The sequence below is a fragment of the Oncorhynchus gorbuscha genome, linkage group LG16, assembly GCF_021184085.1.
Source record: "Oncorhynchus gorbuscha isolate QuinsamMale2020 ecotype Even-year linkage group LG16, OgorEven_v1.0, whole genome shotgun sequence".
Taxonomy (NCBI): Eukaryota; Metazoa; Chordata; class Actinopteri; order Salmoniformes; family Salmonidae; genus Oncorhynchus; species Oncorhynchus gorbuscha.
The window spans coordinates 97,974,070-97,992,129 of NC_060188.1; the positions used below are offsets into that span (position 1 = coordinate 97,974,070).

General features: G+C 47.9%; 2 protein-coding genes across 2 annotated transcripts in view; both read left to right on the plus strand.

Moving 5' to 3' along the window:
* The window catches only part of LOC124000117 (lysophosphatidic acid receptor 1), a 114,212-nt gene extending 100,182 nt beyond the window's left edge, over window positions 1-14,030 (plus strand). Inside the window, exon 3 of the mRNA XM_046306269.1 lies at window positions 13,626-14,030. Within this exon, the coding sequence (XP_046162225.1) occupies window positions 13,626-13,933 (308 nt within the window). The 3' untranslated portion in view covers window positions 13,934-14,030. The remainder of the gene's footprint in view (window positions 1-13,625) is intronic.
* Window positions 14,031-14,355: 325 nt separating this feature from the next.
* On the plus strand, window positions 14,356-17,849 carry LOC123999683. Its single transcript, XM_046305665.1, has 2 exons — window positions 14,356-14,722; window positions 14,762-17,849. Exon 2 carries the CDS (start codon window positions 16,387-16,389, stop codon window positions 17,767-17,769), a length of 1,383 nt encoding a protein of 460 aa, XP_046161621.1. The 5' UTR covers window positions 14,356-14,722; window positions 14,762-16,386; the 3' UTR covers window positions 17,770-17,849.
* Window positions 17,850-18,060: the final 211 nt, after the last annotated feature.

Below are 18,060 nucleotides of genomic sequence, written 5' to 3' on the forward strand. Positions count from 1 at the left end.
GGGCCCTATGGGGTATGGCACCCTATTCCCATTATAGTGCACTACTTTTGACTAGAGCCCGATGAGTCTAGAGGGTGCCATTTGGGACGAATACTATGTTAGTGAAAACACAGACACGTAGATACACTGGCTCCTTATGACAAGTTCTGGGAGGTTGTTTATCAAGCCTCTGCCATTGCTGCACTTGGAATACAAGGTTGTAAACTACAAGGTTTAGTCTGTGGATGAAGAGTGGTCAGATAAAGAGGGGTTTTGTATGTTAGGTTAATCACATATCTATACAGTAGTATAGACATACTGTATGTTTCCAGTTTCCAAAGAATACTTATGTCCCTTAGAGAGGAGATTTGAAACTCAGACACAGTATGCATTATACTTACTGAGTCTTTCATATAGTTGTATTGTACTTACTGAGTCTTTCATATAGTTGTATTACACTTACTGAGTCATTCAATTAATACTTGTTTTGAGGGTGAGTGTGTCAGAGAGATTTCTGGCCTTAGTGAGCAGTCCCATTCTCTAACCAACCAATCCTCACTGAGCAGTTCCATTCTCTAACCAACCAATCCTCACTGAGCAGTCCCATTCTCTAACCAACCAATCCTCACTGAGCAGTCCCATTCTCTAACCAACCAATCCTCACTGAGCAGTCCCATTCTCTAACCAACCAATCCTCACTGAGCAGTCCCATTCTCTAACCAACCAATCCTCACTGAGCAGTCCCATTCTCTAACCAACCAATCCTCACTGAGCAGTCCCATTCTCTAACCAATCAATCCTCACTGAGCAGTCCCATTCTCTAACCAACCAATCCTCACTGAGCAGTCCCATTCTCTAACCAACCAATCCTCACTGAGCAGTCCCATTCTCTAACCAACCAATCCTCACTGAGCAGTCCCATTCTCTAACCAACCAATCCTCACTGAGCAGTCCCATTCTCTAACCAACCAATCCTCACTGAGCAGTCCCATTCTCTAACCAACCAATCCTCACTGAGCAGTCCCATTCTCTAACCAACCAATCCTCACTGAGCAGTCCCTTTCTCTAACCAACCAATCCTCACTGAGCAGTCCCATTCTCTAACCAACCAATCCTCACTGAGCAGTCCCATTCTCTAACCAACCAATCCTCACTGAGCAGTCCCTTTCTCTAACCAACCAATCCTCACTGAGCAGTCCCATTCTCTAACCAACCAATCCTCACTGAGCAGTCCCATTCTCTAACCAACCAATCCTCACTGAGCAGTCCCATTCTCTAACCAACTAATCCTCACTGAGCAGTCCCATTCTCTAACCAACCAATCCTCACTGAGCAGTCCCATTCTCTAACCAACCAATCCTCACTGAGCAGTCCCATTCTCTAACCAACCAATCCTCACTGAGCAGTCCCATTGTCTAACCAACCAATCCTCACTGAGCAGTCCCATTGTCTAACCAACCAATCCTCACTGAGCAGTCCCATTCTCTAACCAACCAATCCTCACTGAGCAGTCCCATTCTCTAACCAACCAATCCTCACTGAGCAGTCCCATTCTCTAACCAACCAATCCTCACTGAGCAGTCCCATTCTCTAACCAACCAATCCTCACTGAGCAGTCCCATTGTCTAACCAACCAATCCTCACTGAGCAGTCCCATTCTCTAACCAACCAATCCTCACTGAGCAGTCCCATTCTCTAACCAACCAATCCTCACTGAGCAGTCCCATTCTCTAACCAACCAATCCTCACTGAGCAGTCCCATTCTCTAACCAACCAATCCTCACTGAGCAGTCCCATTCTCTAACCAACCAATCCTCACTGAGCAGTCCCATTCTCTAACCAACCAATCCTCACTGAGCAGTCCCGTTATCTAACCAACCATTCCTCACTGAGCAGTCCCGTTCTCTAACCAACCAATCCTAACTGAGCTATCCCGTTCTCTAACCAACCAATCCTCACTGAGCAGTCCCATTCTCTAACCAACCAATCCTACCTGAGCAGTCCCATTCTCTAACCAACCAATCCTAACTGAGCAGTCCCTTTCTCTGACCAATCCTCAGTGAGCAGTCCCATTCTCTGACCAATCCTCACTGAGCGGTCCCTTTCTCTAACCAACCAATCCTCACTGAGCAGTCCCTTTCTCTGACCAATCCTCACTGAGCAGTCCCTTTCTCTAACCAACCAATCCTCACTGAGCAGTCCCGTTCTCTTACCAATCCTCAGTGAGCAGTCCCTTTCTCTGACCAATCCTCACTGAGCAGTCCCATTCTCTGACCAACCAATCCTCACTGAGCAGTCCCATTCTCTGACCAACCAATCCTCACTGAGCAGTCCCATTCTCTAACCAACCAATCCTAACTAAGCAGTCCCATTCTCTAACCAACCAATCCTCACTGAGCAGTCCCATTCTCTAACCAACCAATCCTCACTGAGCAGTCCCATTCTCTAACCAACCAATCCTCACTGAGCAGTCCCTTTCTCTAACCAACCAATCCTCACTGAGCAGTCCCATTCTCTAACCAACCAATCCTCACTGAGCAGTCCCATTCTCTAACCAACCAATCCTCACTGAGCAGTCCCATTCTCTAACCAACTAATCCTCACTGAGCAGTCCCATTCTCTAACCAACCAATCCTCACTGAGCAGTCCCATTCTCTAACCAACCAATCCTCACTGAGCAGTCCCATTCTCTAACCAACCAATCCTCACTGAGCAGTCCCATTGTCTAACCAACCAATCCTCACTGAGCAGTCCCATTGTCTAACCAACCAATCCTCACTGAGCAGTCCCATTCTCTAACCAACCAATCCTCACTGAGCAGTCCCATTCTCTAACCAACCAATCCTCACTGAGCAGTCCCATTCTCTAACCAACCAATCCTCACTGAGCAGTCCCATTCTCTAACCAACCAATCCTCACTGAGCAGTCCCATTGTCTAACCAACCAATCCTCACTGAGCAGTCCCATTCTCTAACCAACCAATCCTCACTGAGCAGTCCCATTCTCTAACCAACCAATCCTCACTGAGCAGTCCCATTCTCTAACCAACCAATCCTCACTGAGCAGTCCCATTCTCTAACCAACCAATCCTCACTGAGCAGTCCCATTCTCTAACCAACCAATCCTCACTGAGCAGTCCCATTCTCTAACCAACCAATCCTCACTGAGCAGTCCCGTTATCTAACCAACCATTCCTCACTGAGCAGTCCCGTTCTCTAACCAACCAATCCTAACTGAGCTATCCCGTTCTCTAACCAACCAATCCTCACTGAGCAGTCCCATTCTCTAACCAACCAATCCTACCTGAGCAGTCCCATTCTCTAACCAACCAATCCTAACTGAGCAGTCCCTTTCTCTGACCAATCCTCAGTGAGCAGTCCCATTCTCTGACCAATCCTCACTGAGCGGTCCCTTTCTCTAACCAACCAATCCTCACTGAGCAGTCCCTTTCTCTGACCAATCCTCACTGAGCAGTCCCTTTCTCTAACCAACCAATCCTCACTGAGCAGTCCCGTTCTCTTACCAATCCTCAGTGAGCAGTCCCTTTCTCTGACCAATCCTCACTGAGCAGTCCCATTCTCTGACCAACCAATCCTCACTGAGCAGTCCCATTCTCTGACCAACCAATCCTCACTGAGCAGTCCCATTCTCTAACCAACCAATCCTAACTAAGCAGTCCCATTCTCTAACCAACCAATCCTAACTGAGCAGTCCCATTCTCTAACCAACCAATCCTAACTGAGCAGTCCCTTTCTCTGACCAATTCTTGAGTGAGCAGTCACATTCTCTGACCAATCATCACTGAGCAGTCCCTTTCTCTAACCAACCAATCCTCACTGAGCAGTCCCTTTCTCTGACCAATCCTCACTGAGCAGTCCCTTTCTCTAACCAACCAATCCTCACTGAGCAGTCCCGTTCTCTTACCAATCCTCATTGAGCAGTCCCTTTCTCTGACCAATCCTCACTGAGCAGTCCCATTCTCTGACCAACCAATCCTCACTGAGCAGTCCCATTCTCTGACCAACCAATCCTCACTGAGCAGTCCCATTCTCTGACCAACCAATCCTCACTGAGCAGTCCCATTCTCTAACCAACCAATCCTCACTGAGCAGTCCCATTCTCTAACCAACCAATCCTCACTGAGCAGTCCCATTCTCTAACCAACCAATCCTCACTGAGCAGTCCCATTCTCTAACCAACCAATCCTCACTGAGCAGTCCCATTCTCTAACCAACCAATCCTCACTGAGCAGTCCCATTCTCTAACTAACCAATCCTCACTGAGCAGTCCCATTCTCTAACCAACCAATCCTCACTGAGCAGTCCCATTCTCTAACCAACCAATCCTCACTGAGCAGTCCCATTCTCTAACCAACCAATCCTCACTGAGCAGTCCCATTCTCTAACCAACCAATCCTCACTGAGCAGTCCCATTCTCTAACCAACCAATCCTCACTGAGCAGTCCCATTCTCTAACCAACCAATCCTCACTGAGCAGTCCCGTTATCTAACCAACCATTCCTCACTGAGCAGTCCCGTTCTCTAACCAACCAATCCTAACTGAGCTGTCCCGTTCTCTAACCAACCAATCCTCACTGAGCAGTCCCATTCTCTAACCAACCAATCCTACCTGAGCAGTCCCATTCTCTAACCAACCAATCCTAACTGAGCAGTCCCTTTCTCTGACCAATCCTCAGTGAGCAGTCCCATTCTCTGACCAATCCTCACTGAGCGGTCCCTTTCTCTAACCAACCAATCCTCACTGAGCAGTCCCTTTCTCTGACCAATCCTCACTGAGCAGTCCCTTTCTCTAACCAACCAATCCTCACTGAGCAGTCCCGTTCTCTTACCAATCCTCAGTGAGCAGTCCCTTTCTCTGACCAATCCTCACTGAGCAGTCCCATTCTCTGACCAACCAATCCTCACTGAGCAGTCCCATTCTCTGACCAACCAATCCTCACTGAGCAGTCCCATTCTCTAACCAACCAATCCTCACTGAGCAGTCCCATTCTCTAACCAACCAATCCTAACTAAGCAGTCCCATTCTCTAACCAACCAATCCTAACTGAGCAGTCCCATTCTCTAACCAACCAATCCTAACTGAGCAGTCCCTTTCTCTGACCAATTCTTGAGTGAGCAGTCACATTCTCTGACCAATCATCACTGAGCAGTCCCTTTCTCTAACCAACCAATCCTCACTGAGCAGTCCCTTTCTCTGACCAATCCTCACTGAGCAGTCCCTTTCTCTAACCAACCAATCCTCACTGAGCAGTCCCGTTCTCTTACCAATCCTCATTGAGCAGTCCCTTTCTCTGACCAATCCTCACTGAGCAGTCCCATTCTCTGACCAACCAATCCTCACTGAGCAGTCCCATTCTCTGACCAACCAATCCTCACTGAGCAGTCCCATTCTCTGACCAACCAATCCTCACTGAGCAGTCCCATTCTCTAACCAACCAATCCTCACTGAGCAGTCCCATTCTCTAACCAACCAATCCTCACTGAGCAGTCCCATTCTCTAACCAACCAATCCTCACTGAGCAGTCCCATTCTCTAACCAACCAATCCTCACTGAGCAGTCCCATTCTCTAACCAACCAATCCTCACTGAGCAGTCCCATTCTCTAACTAACCAATCCTCACTGAGCAGTCCCATTCTCTAACCAACCAATCCTCACTGAGCAGTCCCATTCTCTAACCAACCAATCCTCACTGAGCAGTCCCATTCTCTAACCAACCAATCCTCACTGAGCAGTTATCTAACCAACCATTCCTCACTGAGCAGTCCCGTTCTCTAACCAACCAATCCTAACTGAGCTGTCCCGTTCTCTAACCAACCAATCCTCACTGAGCAGTCCCATTCTCTAACCAACCAATCCTACCTGAGCAGTCCCATTCTCTAACCAACCAATCCTAACTGAGCAGTCCCTTTCTCTGACCAATCCTCAGTGAGCAGTCCCATTCTCTGACCAATCCTCACTGAGCGGTCCCTTTCTCTAACCAACCAATCCTCACTGAGCAGTCCCTTTCTCTGACCAATCCTCACTGAGCAGTCCCTTTCTCTAACCAACCAATCCTCACTGAGCAGTCCCGTTCTCTTACCAATCCTCAGTGAGCAGTCCCTTTCTCTGACCAATCCTCACTGAGCAGTCCCATTCTCTGACCAACCAATCCTCACTGAGCAGTCCCATTCTCTGACCAACCAATCCTCACTGAGCAGTCCCATTCTCTAACCAACCAATCCTAACTGAGCAGTCCCATTCTCTAACCAACCAATCCTAACTGAGCAGTCCCATTCTCTAACCAACCAATCCTAACTGAGCAGTCCCTTTCTCTGACCAATTCTTGAGTGAGCAGTCACATTCTCTGACCAATCATCACTGAGCAGTCCCTTTCTCTAACCAACCAATCCTCACTGAGCAGTCCCTTTCTCTGACCAATCCTCACTGAGCAGTCCCTTTCTCTAACCAACCAATCCTCACTGAGCAGTCCCGTTCTCTTACCAATCCTCAGTGAGCAGTCCCTTTCTCTGGCCAATCCTCACTGAGCAGTCCCATTCTCTGACCAACCAATCCTCACTGAGCAGTCCCATTCTCTGACCAACCAATCCTCACTGAGCAGTCCCATTCTCTAACCAACCAATCCTAACTGAGCAGTCCCATTCTCTAACCAACCAATCCTAACTGACCAGTCCCATTCTCTAACCAACCAATCCTAACTGAGCAGTCCCTTTCTCTAACCAACCAATCCTCACTGAGCAGTCCCGTTCTCTTACCAATCCTCATTGAGCAGTCCCATTCTCTAACCAACCAATCCTCACTGAGCAGTACCATTCTCTAACTAACCAATCCTCACTGAGCAGTCCCATTCTCTAACCAACCAATCCTCACTGAGCAGTCCCATTCTCTAACCAACCAATCCTCACTGAGCAGTCCCATTCTCTAACCAACCAATCCTCACTGAGCAGTCCCGTTATCTAACCAACCATTCCTCACTGAGCAGTCCCGTTCTCTAACCAACCAATCCTAACTGAGCTATCCCGTTCTCTAACCAACCAATCCTCACTGAGCAGTCCCATTCTCTAACCAACCAATCCTACCTGAGCAGTCCCATTCTCTAACCAACCAATCCTAACTGAGCAGTCCCTTTCTCTGACCAATCCTCAGTGAGCAGTCCCATTCTCTGACCAATCCTCACTGAGCGGTCCCTTTCTCTAACCAACCAATCCTCACTGAGCAGTCCCTTTCTCTGACCAATCCTCACTGAGCAGTCCCTTTCTCTAACCAACCAATCCTCACTGAGCAGTCCCGTTCTCTTACCAATCCTCAGTGAGCAGTCCCTTTCTCTGACCAATCCTCACTGAGCAGTCCCATTCTCTGACCAACCAATCCTCACTGAGCAGTCCCATTCTCTGACCAACCAATCCTCACTGAGCAGTCCCATTCTCTAACCAACCAATCCTAACTAAGCAGTCCCATTCTCTAACCAACCAATCCTAACTGAGCAGTCCCATTCTCTAACCAACCAATCCTAACTGAGCAGTCCCTTTCTCTGACCAATTCTTGAGTGAGCAGTCACATTCTCTGACCAATCATCACTGAGCAGTCCCTTTCTCTAACCAACCAATCCTCACTGAGCAGTCCCTTTCTCTGACCAATCCTCACTGAGCAGTCCCTTTCTCTAACCAACCAATCCTCACTGAGCAGTCCCGTTCTCTTACCAATCCTCATTGAGCAGTCCCTTTCTCTGACCAATCCTCACTGAGCAGTCCCATTCTCTGACCAACCAATCCTCACTGAGCAGTCCCATTCTCTGACCAACCAATCCTCACTGAGCAGTCCCATTCTCTGACCAACCAATCCTCACTGAGCAGTCCCATTCTCTAACCAACCAATCCTCACTGAGCAGTCCCATTCTCTAACCAACCAATCCTCACTGAGCAGTCCCATTCTCTAACCAACCAATCCTCACTGAGCAGTCCCATTCTCTAACCAACCAATCCTCACTGAGCAGTCCCATTCTCTAACCAACCAATCCTCACTGAGCAGTCCCATTCTCTAACTAACCAATCCTCACTGAGCAGTCCCATTCTCTAACCAACCAATCCTCACTGAGCAGTCCCATTCTCTAACCAACCAATCCTCACTGAGCAGTCCCATTCTCTAACCAACCAATCCTCACTGAGCAGTCCCATTCTCTAACCAACCAATCCTCACTGAGCAGTCCCATTCTCTAACCAACCAATCCTCACTGAGCAGTCCCATTCTCTAACCAACCAATCCTCACTGAGCAGTCCCGTTATCTAACCAACCATTCCTCACTGAGCAGTCCCGTTCTCTAACCAACCAATCCTAACTGAGCTGTCCCGTTCTCTAACCAACCAATCCTCACTGAGCAGTCCCATTCTCTAACCAACCAATCCTACCTGAGCAGTCCCATTCTCTAACCAACCAATCCTAACTGAGCAGTCCCTTTCTCTGACCAATCCTCAGTGAGCAGTCCCATTCTCTGACCAATCCTCACTGAGCGGTCCCTTTCTCTAACCAACCAATCCTCACTGAGCAGTCCCTTTCTCTGACCAATCCTCACTGAGCAGTCCCTTTCTCTAACCAACCAATCCTCACTGAGCAGTCCCGTTCTCTTACCAATCCTCAGTGAAGTCCTCTCTGACCAATCCTCACTGAGCAGTCCCATTCTCTGACCAACCAATCCTCACTGAGCAGTCCCATTCTCTGACCAACCAATCCTCACTGAGCAGTCCCATTCTCTAACCAACCAATCCTCACTGAGCAGTCCCATTCTCTAACCAACCAATCCTAACTAAGCAGTCCCATTTTCTAACCAACCAATCCTAACTGAGCAGTCCCATTCTCTAACCAACCAATCCTAACTGAGCAGTCCCTTTCTCTGACCAATTCTTGAGTGAGCAGTCCATTCTCTGACCAATCATCACTGAGCAGTCCCTTTCTCTAACCAACCAATCCTCACTGAGCAGTCCCTTTCTCTGACCAATCCTCACTGAGCAGTCCCTTTCTCTAACCAACCAATCCTCACTGAGCAGTCCGTTCTCTTACCAATCCTCATTGAGCAGTCCCTTTCTCTGACCAATCCTCACTGAGCAGTCCCATTCTCTGACCAACCAATCCTCACTGAGCAGTCCCATTCTCTGACCAACCAATCCTCACTGAGCAGTCCCATTCTCTGACCAACCAATCCTCACTGAGCAGTCCCATTCTCTAACCAACCAATCCTAACTAAGCAGTCCCATTCTCTAACCAACCAATCTAACTGAGCAGTCCCATTCTCTAACCAACCAATCCTAACTGAGCAGTCCCTTTCTCTGACCAATTCTTGAGTGAGCAGTCACATTCTCTGACCAATCATCACTGAGCAGTCCCTTTCTCTAACCAACCAATCCTCACTGAGCAGTCCCTTTCTCTGACCAATCCTCACTGAGCAGTCCCTTTCTCTAACCAACCAATCCTCACTGAGCAGTCCCGTTCTCTTACCAATCCTCATTGAGCAGTCCCTTTCTCTGACCAATCCTCACTGAGCAGTCCCATTCTCTGACCAACCAATCCTCACTGAGCAGTCCCATTCTCTGACCAACCAATCCTCACTGAGCAGTCCCATTCTCTGACCAACCAATCCTCACTGAGCAGTCCCATTCTCTAACCAACCAATCCTCACTGAGCAGTCCCATTCTCTAACCAACCAATCCTCACTGAGCAGTCCCATTCTCTAACCAACCAATCCTCACTGAGCAGTCCCATTCTCTAACCAACCAATCCTCACTGAGCAGTCCCATTCTCTAACCAACCAATCCTCACTGAGCAGTCCCATTCTCTAACTAACCAATCCTCACTGAGCAGTCCCATTCTCTAACCAACCAATCCTCACTGAGCAGTCCCATTCTCTAACCAACCAATCCTCACTGAGCAGTCCCATTCTCTAACCAACCAATCCTCACTGAGCAGTCCCATTCTCTAACCAACCAATCCTCACTGAGCAGTCCCATTCTCTAACCAACCAATCCTCACTGAGCAGTCCCATTCTCTAACCAACCAATCCTCACTGAGCAGTCCCGTTATCTAACCAACCATTCCTCACTGAGCAGTCCCGTTCTCTAACCAACCAATCCTAACTGAGCTGTCCCGTTCTCTAACCAACCAATCCTCACTGAGCAGTCCCATTCTCTAACCAACCAATCCTACCTGAGCAGTCCCATTCTCTAACCAACCAATCCTAACTGAGCAGTCCCTTTCTCTGACCAATCCTCAGTGAGCAGTCCCATTCTCTGACCAATCCTCACTGAGCGGTCCCTTTCTCTAACCAACCAATCCTCACTGAGCAGTCCCTTTCTCTGACCAATCCTCACTGAGCAGTCCCTTTCTCTAACCAACCAATCCTCACTGAGCAGTCCCGTTCTCTTACCAATCCTCAGTGAGCAGTCCCTTTCTCTGACCAATCCTCACTGAGCAGTCCCATTCTCTGACCAACCAATCCTCACTGAGCAGTCCCATTCTCTGACCAACCAATCCTCACTGAGCAGTCCCATTCTCTAACCAACCAATCCTCACTGAGCAGTCCCATTCTCTAACCAACCAATCCTAACTAAGCAGTCCCATTCTCTAACCAACCAATCCTAACTGAGCAGTCCCATTCTCTAACCAACCAATCCTAACTGAGCAGTCCCTTTCTCTGACCAATTCTTGAGTGAGCAGTCACATTCTCTGACCAATCATCACTGAGCAGTCCCTTTCTCTAACCAACCAATCCTCACTGAGCAGTCCCTTTCTCTGACCAATCCTCACTGAGCAGTCCCTTTCTCTAACCAACCAATCCTCACTGAGCAGTCCCGTTCTCTTACCAATCCTCATTGAGCAGTCCCTTTCTCTGACCAATCCTCACTGAGCAGTCCCATTCTCTGACCAACCAATCCTCACTGAGCAGTCCCATTCTCTGACCAACCAATCCTCACTGAGCAGTCCCATTCTCTGACCAACCAATCCTCACTGAGCAGTCCCATTCTCTAACCAACCAATCCTCACTGAGCAGTCCCATTCTCTAACCAACCAATCCTCACTGAGCAGTCCCATTCTCTAACCAACCAATCCTCACTGAGCAGTCCCATTCTCTAACCAACCAATCCTCACTGAGCAGTCCCATTCTCTAACCAACCAATCCTCACTGAGCAGTCCCATTCTCTAACTAACCAATCCTCACTGAGCAGTCCCATTCTCTAACCAACCAATCCTCACTGAGCAGTCCCATTCTCTAACCAACCAATCCTCACTGAGCAGTCCCATTCTCTAACCAACCAATCCTCACTGAGCAGTCCCGTTATCTAACCAACCATTCCTCACTGAGCAGTCCCGTTCTCTAACCAACCAATCCTAACTGAGCTGTCCCGTTCTCTAACCAACCAATCCTCACTGAGCAGTCCCATTCTCTAACCAACCAATCCTACCTGAGCAGTCCCATTCTCTAACCAACCAATCCTAACTGAGCAGTCCCTTTCTGACCAATCCTCAGTGAGCAGTCCCATTCTCTGACCAATCCTCACTGAGCGGTCCCTTTCTCTAACCAACCAATCCTCACTGAGCAGTCCCTTTCTCTGACCAATCCTCACTGAGCAGTCCCTTTCTCTAACCAACCAATCCTCACTGAGCAGTCCCGTTCTCTTACCAATCCTCAGTGAGCAGTCCCTTTCTCTGACCAATCCTCACTGAGCAGTCCCATTCTCTGACCAACCAATCCTCACTGAGCAGTCCCATTCTCTGACCAACCAATCCTCACTGAGCAGTCCCATTCTCTAACCAACCAATCCTAACTGAGCAGTCCCATTCTCTAACCAACCAATCCTAACTGAGCAGTGTCACATTCTCTGACCAATCATCACTGAGCAGTCCCTTTCTCTAACCAACCAATCCTCACTGAGCAGTCCCTTTCTCTGACCAATCCTCACTGAGCAGTCCCTTTCTCTAACCAACCAATCCTCACTGAGCAGTCTCCAGTCCCTTTCTCTGGCCAATCCTCACTGAGCAGTCCCATTCTCTGACCAACCAATCCTCACTGAGCAGTCCCATTCTCTGACCAACCAATCCTCACTGAGCAGTCCCATTCTCTAACCAACCAATCCTAACTGAGCAGTCCCATTCTCTAACCAACCAATCCTAACTGACCAGTCCCATTCTCTAACCAACCAATCCTAACTGAGCAGTCCCTCTGACCAATTCTTGAGTGAGCAGTCACATTCTCTGACCAATCATCACTGAGCAGTCCCTTTCTCTAACCAACCAATCCTCACTGAGCAGTCCCTTTCTCTGACCAATCCTCACTGAGCAGTCCTTTCTCTAACCAACCAATCCTCACTGAGCAGTCCCATTCTCTACCAATCCTCATTGAGCAGTCCCTTTCTCTGACCAATCCTCACTGAGCAGTCCCATTCTCTGACCAACCAATCCTCACTGAGCAGTCCCATTCTCTAACCAACCAATCCTCACTGAGCAGTCCCATTCTCTAACTAACCAATCCTCACTGAGCAGTCCCATTCTCTAACCAACCAATCCTCACTGAGCAGTCCCATTCTCTAACCAACCAATCCTCACTGAGCAGTCCCATTCTCTAACCAACCAATCCTCACTGAGCAGTCCCATTCTCTAAACAACCAATCCTCACTGAGCAGTCCCATTCTCTAACCAACCAATCCTCACTGAGCAGTCCCATTCTCTAAACAACCAATCCTCACTGAGCAGTCCCATTCTCTAACCAACCAATCCTCACTGAGCAGTCCCATTCTCTAACCAACCAATCCTCACTGAGCAGTCCCATTCTCTAACCAACCAATCCTCACTGAGCAGTCCCATTCTCTAACCAACCAATCCTCACTGAGCAGTCCCATTCTCTAACCAACGAATCCTCACTGAGCAGTCCCATTGTCTAACCAACCAATCCTCACTGAGCAGTCCCATTGTCTAACCAACCAATCCTCACTGAGCAGTCCCATTCTCTAACCAACCAATCCTCACTGAGCAGTCCCATTCTCTAACCAACCAATCCTCACTGAGCAGTCCCATTCTCTAACCAACCAATCCTCACTGAGCAGTCCCATTCTCTAACCAACCAATCCTCACTGAGCAGTCCCATTGTCTAACCAACCAATCCTCACTGAGCAGTCCCATTGTCTAACCAACCAATCCTCACTGAGCAGTCCCATTCTCTAACCAACCAATCCTCACTGAGCAGTCCCATTCTCTAACCAACCAATCCTCACTGAGCAGTCCCATTCTCTAACCAACCAATCCTCACTGAGCAGTCCCATTCTCTAACCAACCAATCCTCACTGAGCAGTCCCATTCTCTAACCAACCAATCCTCACTGAGCAGTCCCATTCTCTAACCAACCAATCATCACTGAGCAGTCCCGTTATCTGAGTCAGTGATGCACAAGTTGTTGACAAGTTGCTAACATGTTGATGTGTCTCTAAAAACAGTTATGATGCCAGATCGGTTTTGCCCATGACATGTCCTGTTTCTATTGAATCCTTTCTCAATATATAGAAAATAACATTAAAACTCTACTACATATATTGATGTCCTTATTTGATCTCTAAGGCTTAAATTGAACCTTTTCTCTTCTCCTCCAGGTGCGTTCATCGTGTGCTGGACTCCAGGCCTCGTTCTCCTCCTCCTCGATGTGTTCTGTGCCAACTGTAACGTCCTGGACTTTGAGAAGTTCTTCTTGCTTCTGGCTGAGTTTAACTCCGCTATGAACCCCATCATCTACAGCTACCGGGACAAGGAGATGAGCGCCACCTTCAAGCAGATCCTGTGCTGTCAGCGCCAGGAGAACGTTAACGGGACGGCAGCCGAGGGCTCCGACCGCTCAGCCTCCTCTATCAATCACACCGTGCTGAGTGGAGGGAAACAAAACAATGATCACTCAGTGGTGTGAGAGGAGGAGAGGAGGACAGGAGAGGGACTGGGGCTGGAGACAGGAGGAGAGGGACTGGGGCTGGAGGTGGAGATAGGAGAGGGGCTGGAGAGGAGAGGACAGGGGAGGAACTGGGACTGGAAACAGGAGAGGATAGGGATTGGGACTGGAGATGGAGAGGGGGAGAGGAGAGGGATTTGGGATGGAGCTGGAGCTGGAGAGGAGAGGGACTGGTGCTGGACATGGAGAGGGGGAGAGGAGAGGAGAGGGACTTGGGATGAGGCTGGAGAGGGGGAGAGGAGAGGGACTTGGGATGGAGCTGGAGACAGGAGAGGAGAGGGACTGGGGCTGGAGCTGAAGACAGGAGGAGAGGACAGGGATTGGAGCTGGAGACAGGAGGAGAGGAGAGGGACTGGGGCTGATCACAGGAGGTGAGGGACTTGGGGCTGGAGCTGGAGACAGGAGGAGAGGGGCTGGAGTTACAGACAAGAGGAGAGGAGAGGGACTGGGGCTGATCACAGGAGGTGAGGGACTTGGGGCTGGAGCTGGAGACAGGAAGAGAGGCGAGGGACTGGGACTGGAGCTAAGTGGGGCTGCAGCCAGGAGAGGCTGCAGTGTAGAGCCCATCCCCGAGATGGGTGGGAGGAGGAGGGCAGGCAGGGGCCAAGGAGGTGGATGGGATATGGACTATAGGTCTAACATTACTATAAAGACCAGGGTGATGAACTATAAGTCTAACATTACTATGAAGACCAGGGTGATGAACTATAGGTCTAACATTACTATGAAGACCAGGGTGATGAACTATAGGTCTAACATTACTATGAAGACCAGGGTGATGAACTATAGGTCTAACATTACTATAAAGACCAGGGTGACAAAATGCAGAAAAATAAGAAGCTAATGCCGTCTTGCTCTGAGGGTTGGAAACCGAGGGTAGAGGCATCGGAAGACTCTGATAGGCTGTTAGTTATTTGTTTTCTATTTTGTAAAAAATGGTTGTTGTTGTTGATACCACATGGACTATTTAAAGACTAATCTATGAATATGTAAAGAACTGGCTAATGTATAACCACTTCTCCAATATATAACCTGCTCTCTATTTTCCCTCTCTTTCTTACTGACCTTCTTGCCTTACTTTGGTTAGTCTCAAATGGCACCCTATTCCATACACAGTGCACTACTTTTTGACCAGTGCCCAGGGCCACCTAGTCCACTATATAGGGAATAGGATGCCATTTGGGACTTCTACAAAAGGAAGCTTGTAAACTTGAAAGATGAAGAGTCTGTCCAGTCAATATTTCTGCTAATCTCATCCTCGCAGTGCCACGGAAACAAACCGCCCTGATATCGAACAGCTTTTACTACAGTACTTATCGTTATCAACACATTACCACGTCACCATACGGTATGAAGAAGTGTCTTTCTCAAATCCTTCCGGTTACTAGTCCAACGCTCTAACCACTAGGCTACGCTGCCTGTTGTTTGAGCCAGACCACAGTGGAGCACTCTCTCTTCCAAAGGTTTAAACATCACCAAGTAGGTTGTCTGATAAGATCTGGGCTGTGTCCTAAATGGGGCCCTGATCAGACTAGTGCCCTAAACAGGGAATAGGGCTTCCATTTTTGGGACGTAGCCCTGTTCATCATTTTAACTTTCTGTTTCCATGTATGTTGATCTGTTGACAGAAAGCTTGGGACCTATTTTACCGAACTCAACCTAAAGCTTTGGCTGGATTCCACCCTTAGGATGACAGGCTAAAAGCCCATGAATATCAAACACTTAACACAACGGATGTCGTTCCTCAGGAGAACGTGTTATAATCATTTTAACTTTACGTTGGCATTAATAAGCCAAGTATGACAGACCATTTGGGACCACTGATTTGATAGGTGGTAAACATGTTGTCTTCTGCAATAAAACTGTGTGTTTTTTTTATCAACCTACGTGTCAGCAGTCAAGTTAAGATATCGAACATTCAAGAAGTAAAGTGTCTCCGGCCGCATCATGATGATGTATTTTTCATCACATTAAGCTTATTACATCATCATCACGATGCGGACGATGACGCTTTTCTTCTTGAAAGTCCAATATCTTCACTTGACTGGTGACACGCAACACATTTTGAAACTGGAACTGTGGACTAATGAAAAAACATTATACAAAAAATATATATTTTTTTTCAGACTTTTTCCTGTCTTTGTTCAGATAGCACGTTTTTGACCAATCAGAAAGCATAAACATTCCAGACTTCAGGTACATACACTCTTGTCCTTGACGATGACCAAAGGAAATGCTTCTCAGTTTATCTGCAGTTAAGGTCCCCTATAGAGTGGCAATAGATGGTTTTATGTGCCTATGGGTTTATTTATGCTATTGATCTGAATGGGAAACTATAATTCAGCTAAACATCTAGTCAAGCAGCATGGTGACCTAATAGGGTTACATCTAATGATGTAAGAAAATAGTTGATAATGTCACATCAAGGCTGTAATGTGTGTCTGTCCTATAAGCATCTGCAATATGGACCCGTCCCTGTCTTCATAACCCATACCTTCATCCTGAGTGTGTACGAGACGGTCCCTGTCTTCATAACCCATACCTTCATCCTGAGTGTGTACGAGACGGTCCCTGTCTTCATAACCCATACCTTCATCCTGAGTGTGTACGAGACGGACCCTGTCTTCATAACCCATACCTTCATCCTGAGTGTGTACGAGACCGTCCCTGTCTTCATAACCCATACCTTCATCCTGAGTGTGTACGAGACCGTCCCTGTCTTCATAACCCATACCTTCATCCTGAGTGTGTACGAGACCGTCCCTGTCTTCATAACCCATACCTTCATCCTGAGTGTGTACGAGACCGTCCCTGTCTTCATAAACCATACCTTCATCCTGAGTGTGTACGAGACGGTCCCTGTCTTCATAACCCATACCTTCATCCTGAGTGTGTACGAGACGGTCCCTGTCTTCATAACCCATACCTTCATCCTGAGTGTGTACGAGACCGTCCCTGTCTTCATAAACCATACCTTCATCCTGAGTGTGTACGAGACTGTCCCCGTCTTCATAAACCATACCTTCATCCTGAGTGTGTACGAGACGGTCCCTGTCTTCATAACCCATACCTTCATCCTGAGTGTGTACGAGACCGTCCCTGTCTTCATAACCCATACCTTCATCCTGAGTGTGTACGAGACGGTCCCTGTCTTCATAACCCATAACTTCATCCTGAGTGTGTACGAGACCGTCCCTGTCTTCATAACCCATACCTTCATCCTGAGTGTGTACGAGACCGTCCCGGTCTTCATAACCCATACCTTCATCCTGAGTGTGTACGAGACCGTCCCTGTCTTCATAACCCATACCTTCATCCTGAGTGTGTACGAGACCGTCCCTGTCTTCATAACCCATACCTTCATCCTGAGTGTGTACGAGACCGTCCCGGTCTTCATAACCCATACCTTCATCCTGAGTGTGTACGAGACCGTCCCTGTCTTCATAACCCATACCTTCATCCTGAGTGTGTACGAGACCGTCCCGGTCTTCATAACCCATACCTTCATCCTGAGTGTGTACGAGACCGTCCCTGTCTTCATAACCCATACCTTCATCCTGAGTGTGTACGAGACCGTCCCTGTCTTCATAACCCATACCTTCATCCTGAGTGTGTACGAGACCGTCCCGGTCTTCATAACCCATACCTTCATCCTGAGTGTGTACGAGACCGTCCCGGTCTTCATAACCCATACCTTCATCCTGAGTGTGTACGAGACCGTCCCGGTCTTCATAACCCATACCTTCATCCTGAGTGTGTACGAGACATACACCGTGGAAATGTTTGGGGTCACATAGAAATGTCCTTGTTTTTGAAAGAAAAGCACATTTTTTGTCCATTAAAATAACATCAAATTGATCATAAATACAGTGTAGACATTGTTAATGTTGTAAATGACTATTGTAGCTGGAAACAATTTTTAATGGAATATCTACATAGACGTACAGAGGCCCATTATCAGCAACCATCACTCCTGTGTTCCAATGGCACATTGTGTTAGCTAATCCAAGTTTATCATTTTAAAAGTCTAATTGATCATTTGAAAACACTTTTGCAATTATGTTAGCCCGGCTGAAAACTGTTGTACT